Source organism: Arachis ipaensis, chromosome B08, assembly GCF_000816755.2.
Source record: "Arachis ipaensis cultivar K30076 chromosome B08, Araip1.1, whole genome shotgun sequence".
Lineage (NCBI taxonomy): Eukaryota > Viridiplantae > Streptophyta > Magnoliopsida > Fabales > Fabaceae > Arachis > Arachis ipaensis.
In genome coordinates, this window is record NC_029792.2 from 50,451,760 (window position 1) to 50,456,530 (window position 4,771).

At 36.4% G+C, this 4,771-nt stretch overlaps 1 protein-coding gene across 3 annotated transcripts; it reads right to left on the reverse strand.

Annotated features, from left to right (window-relative positions):
• On the reverse strand, nt 1,296-4,553 carry LOC107614360. Of its 3 annotated transcripts, none has more exons than XR_002352438.1 (6): nt 3,779-4,553; nt 3,023-3,123; nt 2,701-2,753; nt 2,519-2,574; nt 2,375-2,441; nt 1,296-1,594 (listed from the first exon to the last, which is right to left on the reverse strand). XR_002352438.1 is itself a non-coding variant. In XM_021109439.1 (4 exons), exons 1-3 carry the CDS (start codon nt 4,064-4,066, stop codon nt 2,750-2,752), a joined length of 393 nt encoding a protein of 130 aa, XP_020965098.1. In that variant the 5' UTR covers nt 4,067-4,535; the 3' UTR covers nt 2,511-2,574; nt 2,701-2,749. The 3 variants fall into 3 exon arrangements, 1 of the variants encoding a protein (XP_020965098.1); XR_002352437.1 differs by lacking the exon at nt 1,296-1,594 and adding an exon at nt 1,804-1,888 and having other exon boundaries at nt 3,779-4,550; XM_021109439.1 differs by lacking the exons at nt 1,296-1,594; nt 2,375-2,441 and having other exon boundaries at nt 2,511-2,574; nt 3,779-4,535.

Here is a 4,771-nt window from a genome sequence, read left to right on the forward strand (position 1 = left end):
AAGAAGATAAGAATGAGTAAGAGTTGGGAGAGGAGGGCTTCATTAAGGATGAAGAGAATAAGAGGTGGGGTGTAGTGATGAGATAGGAATGGGGGAGGGGGATGTATTTATAATGAAAAGGGAGAGTGGTGTGTGTGGTGCAGATGAAATCTAAAGAATGGAGGGTGTGCATGGGAGTGAGGGCTTCAAAATGCATGTATGCAAGGGGATAAGAGCTTGGAAGTGATTGAGGCCAAGCATAGGTATTCATTGGTCAACAAAAGAGGTACATGGGTGAATGAGGGAGGTTTGCAAGAACCATGCATGCAAAAGGAGTGACCAATGCATGTGAATGAGGGAGACATTCAAGGACAAAGAAATTCAAAATATAGTGGCATAAGAGGGGTTATGCATGCAAAAAGAAGTGGCTTATGCATAGGTGTTGTCATAGGTGCATGTGAATACAACAAAAGTTCCTAGGGTGGTTCACGAGCTTCCTTGCCTACTAATAATTGGGTTGCCTTCCAACATGTGCTTCTTTGATGTTACTAACTTGATGGTTAGCTCTTGAGGTCAGGATTTGAATGGATTTCTAACTATCGATATCGCCACCAAGATAGTGCTTCAATCTCTGACCATTGACAGTGAATCTTCTTTAAGAATTCTCATCCATGACTTCAATATGGCCGTAACGGGACACCTTGGTGACAATAAAAGGTCTAAACCATCTTGATTTCAGTTTTTCGCACTACAAGAAAAATACCCATTCAGGTACACTTGAAAAGTGTAGCCAAAAGTGAAAAAAATGATGTCTTAGGCTACAGCTACGCTTTTTGGGCTACGGCTACGCTTTTTGGGGTGATTCCTATTCAGCCGTTGCCTATTCTCAAAGGCTACGCTTTCCTGCACCAAGGGCTACGCTTTTGGCGTTTGGGAATAGGCTACGCTTTTCAAGTGATGCTGTCCAGGACCAAAGGCTACGCTTTTCAGCACTAATGGTTACCAGAATTCAAAAGAATAGGCTACACTTTTCAAGGCTACTGCATCACTTTATAAACGTAACAAATAGCATACTTATAGCTACTTTATATAAGTGTAGTCTTAGGTCCCTCATTATTTTTTTTAATTTTAATATATATATATATATATATAATTAATATTTCAATAATTTTTTGTACAATATAATATTTAATAATATAATTACATATATAATTTTGTATTTTTAATTAAATGAATTAAATAAAATAAAATAAAAATAAATATAAAATTATACTAAATTTATTTAAATAATAAAAATTATCTGTAAACAAAATATATTTATAAAGAACCAAAAGTATTAAAATGAAATTAATTTTGAATATTCATACATCTCACACCAAATTAAGCATAGTCATATCAAAATAAGCAAGAGACCACTTAAAATTTACTACTAATACTCTACGAAAAACTAAAATATTATATCTTACATAAGTATTTTCTAATAACTAAACCATATTCCACAATCCATGAATCTCTTCCTCTTGTTGCTACTGTTAGGCCTTCATGTCTCCAAGTTCATCTTTTAAAGTTGTCGCTGTTGCTTTAAAATGTGGTGACCACAGAAGATAACTCAAATCTGCAATCAATTCCAGCAACCAAGTGAATTCTTTTTTAACTTATAAAGCCTAAAGGCAGCAACTTTGACAGGCAACAACAAAAGAATCACCCCATCAATAAAAGAATAACCTATAACTCATCAAATCCCAAATGCCAATATCTCTTACAAGCATTGTTTATAGCATTCACAGCCATCCTAAAAGGCATAAAGATATAGCAGTGAAAGTCAAGTGGCTAGTGTAGTGGGTTCTACTTCTACACACAAAAATTACAGCTGCTACACATTCCTTGTGCTCAGAAATCTCGTGATCATCTGCAAAAAAGTCAAGCATTGCCAACTAATTTGTCATACTTTGAGAAATTAATATTCTCTCTTATACACTAGCATAACATAATCTGAGGGAATATTTACAAATAAGTACTTTTAAGAAACAAGTTAAACTTTCTGTTTATGAAATTTAGTTAAATTTATACATTTATTGTCAATTGTGCCAATAGGTGAATATACGGTGGGTACATTTAGTTAAATTTAGTTAAATTCATACATTTATTGTCAATTGTGCCAACAAGTGTTGTTTTAGACAAAAAAATTTCATAAGACAAAAATATATAAGTGGAAAATTAAAAGATAACAGTCAAATAGCAATCACAAAGAGCAGAACCATTTGTCCTAATTGGCTTTTGAAACTAACAGTTTAAAACTACATTATGCACATAACTCTGACTAAGCCAATTAGATTCCAGCCACAATACAATTCTACAAAATTTAATCAGAATGTAGCACATAACATTAACATACCTTAACTGCAAGTTCTCCAATAGCCCAGCATGCATTATTTGCTATTGAAATAGCCTGATAAACTAGGCTGCAAAACAAGGAAAGAAGCAGTTCATATGGAAATTCATTAGACACAAAAGAGCACAATCGGTTTTATCATTCTACCTGCCCCAGTTTCGGACATATGTCCCTCCTCCGAGTCCAAGTCCTTCCCATACTAACTACAACAACACAAACACCATCATGTCAGTAAACAAAATAACTATATATTCTTAATCAGCTGAGGAATTTTGTAGAAGAAAAATTCTACAGATCGATGCAAAGTGAAGAAAACACAAGTCCTCAACCTGATCCATTACTTGAGCAGCATCCTATCTTTTCCAATAGTCTTCGGTACTACCTATACCACAAAAGAAAACCAGTTTATATTAAGCTATTCAACAACAAAGTGTTTTCATAAGTCATAACCAAATCAAATAACTCCTAAGCGATTTCGTAAATTTTGTATTAGGTCTTCTCTCTTTAAAGCCAAGATAAATCCTAAAAAGTTAAAACCCCAACACCAACAAGCATGGTTAACAGAACCGAAACGGCACTGATAGGGTCACCTTTTTTACCTAAATAAATTATTATAGAAAAAATTAATGAAATTGCATAATAAAATCATACATCTGAAGAGCTAACATGGCGAGGGGTGATGGAGCCTCCAATCTGCACCAGTCCATCAGCGGTGAACAATGTAATTCTATCCTCATGAACCCATTGAATTTCTGAGAAATCATTGAAACAAATTAGCAATATAGTACTTAGCAAATAAATTACACCCGTTGGGTGCAGCCCTTCTCGGGACCCTGCGTGAACGCGGGATGCTTGTGAACCAGGCCGCTTTTTTTTTTTTTTACTTAGCAAATAAATCTCATCAGCATAAAAGAGCAGTATATCATTTTCCAAAATGCAGACTCTGATGAAGGCAATCTCAGTTATCGATCAATTAAAACTTAAAAAGTACCAAATGCCATGAATCCAAAAAGCACTGCACCCTTCAATAACCTAAAAATCCTCTGAAAGTTTACAAATTATACTTGAAGAATACCTAACTCAACTAAAGCAGCAAAATCACTAGGCCTTGAAGAAACAAAATAACCATAACTTAGAGCACATAAACATCGAAAAGAAGAAGCAAAAGCTCCACCATTTCATTTCAACAAAAACTAATTTTAATTTTCAAGATTTCAGCTCAAATATTCTAAAAAAGCACACACATTTGAATATTATATATACAAAAATATGTTTCACAACTTGCACAATCACAACTAGCGCTACAGAATCAAATTCCGCAATTGAAATGAACTTCAATTACAACAATCAGTGAAAGGAAAATCCAGCTACTTGAATGAAATTTCAGGAAAAAGAAGGAAAGATTACCAGAGTCAGATTGGAACCACGGGAAAGATCGAAAAGGATCATCACCGGATAGGTTGGAAGAGTCATCGGTGGCTTTGACCACGATATGATGGCGAGAAGAACGAGATGATGAGAAATTGAATGAGGATCTGAAAAGCGGAGAGAGAGGAGATGATAGCGTGGAACGAGAAATTGATGCAAGAGAAGAAGGGAATCTGAATCTTGAGGAGATGATAGCGGTGGAAGAAGCCCTAGCAATGGCGGTGGAGTTTCAGCGGCGACCAAGCACCCCTTTCTTCTCTCCTCCATCGCGTTTTCTCTCTCCCTCGAGCTCTCTTTCACTGGCGCTCGACAGCGGTGGAGCCATATGCGGCGTCGTCGTTTCTTTCCTTCCTTCCCCTCTCCTCTCTTCTTCTCTTCTTCTTCCTGTGCTCCCCTTTTCTGATTTCTTCTCTTTCGTGTGTGTGAGTTGAGGGAGGATGAGAGTGCGTGAGTGAGGCTGAATGGATACGAAAAGGGGAAAAAATTTACCTAATGTGAGAGCGCAGCGAACAGAAGCGACGATGAAGACTAGTGATGGCGTGGTGAGTGGTGAGTGACGAATATGAGTGACTGGTGGAGATGGTGAGTGGTGAGTGGTGAGTGTTGACTGGTGATGGCGATCCCTTTCTCTGATTTGGGGGTGATGAGTAGCGCGAAGAAGGGAAAAGCTAAGGGTAGTGATGATCGAGTGTTATGTTTTCAGTGGCTAAGGGTTATGTTTTCTGATTTGGCTAAGTGTTTGTACGCATGTATCATTTGGGAAAAATTCAAAAAATTTACTAAGTGTTATTGGACATTTCACTTAGATACATTAGGCAACACTTTTGAAGCGCACCCAAAACTTAATAAATAGGCTACTCTTAAAAAGCGCTCTCTTTGATATAAAAGTGTACCCATAGATATTAACATACGGCTACGCTTTATAAGTGATTTCTATAATATCTAAGGCTACACTTTTTAAATGATGCCAGA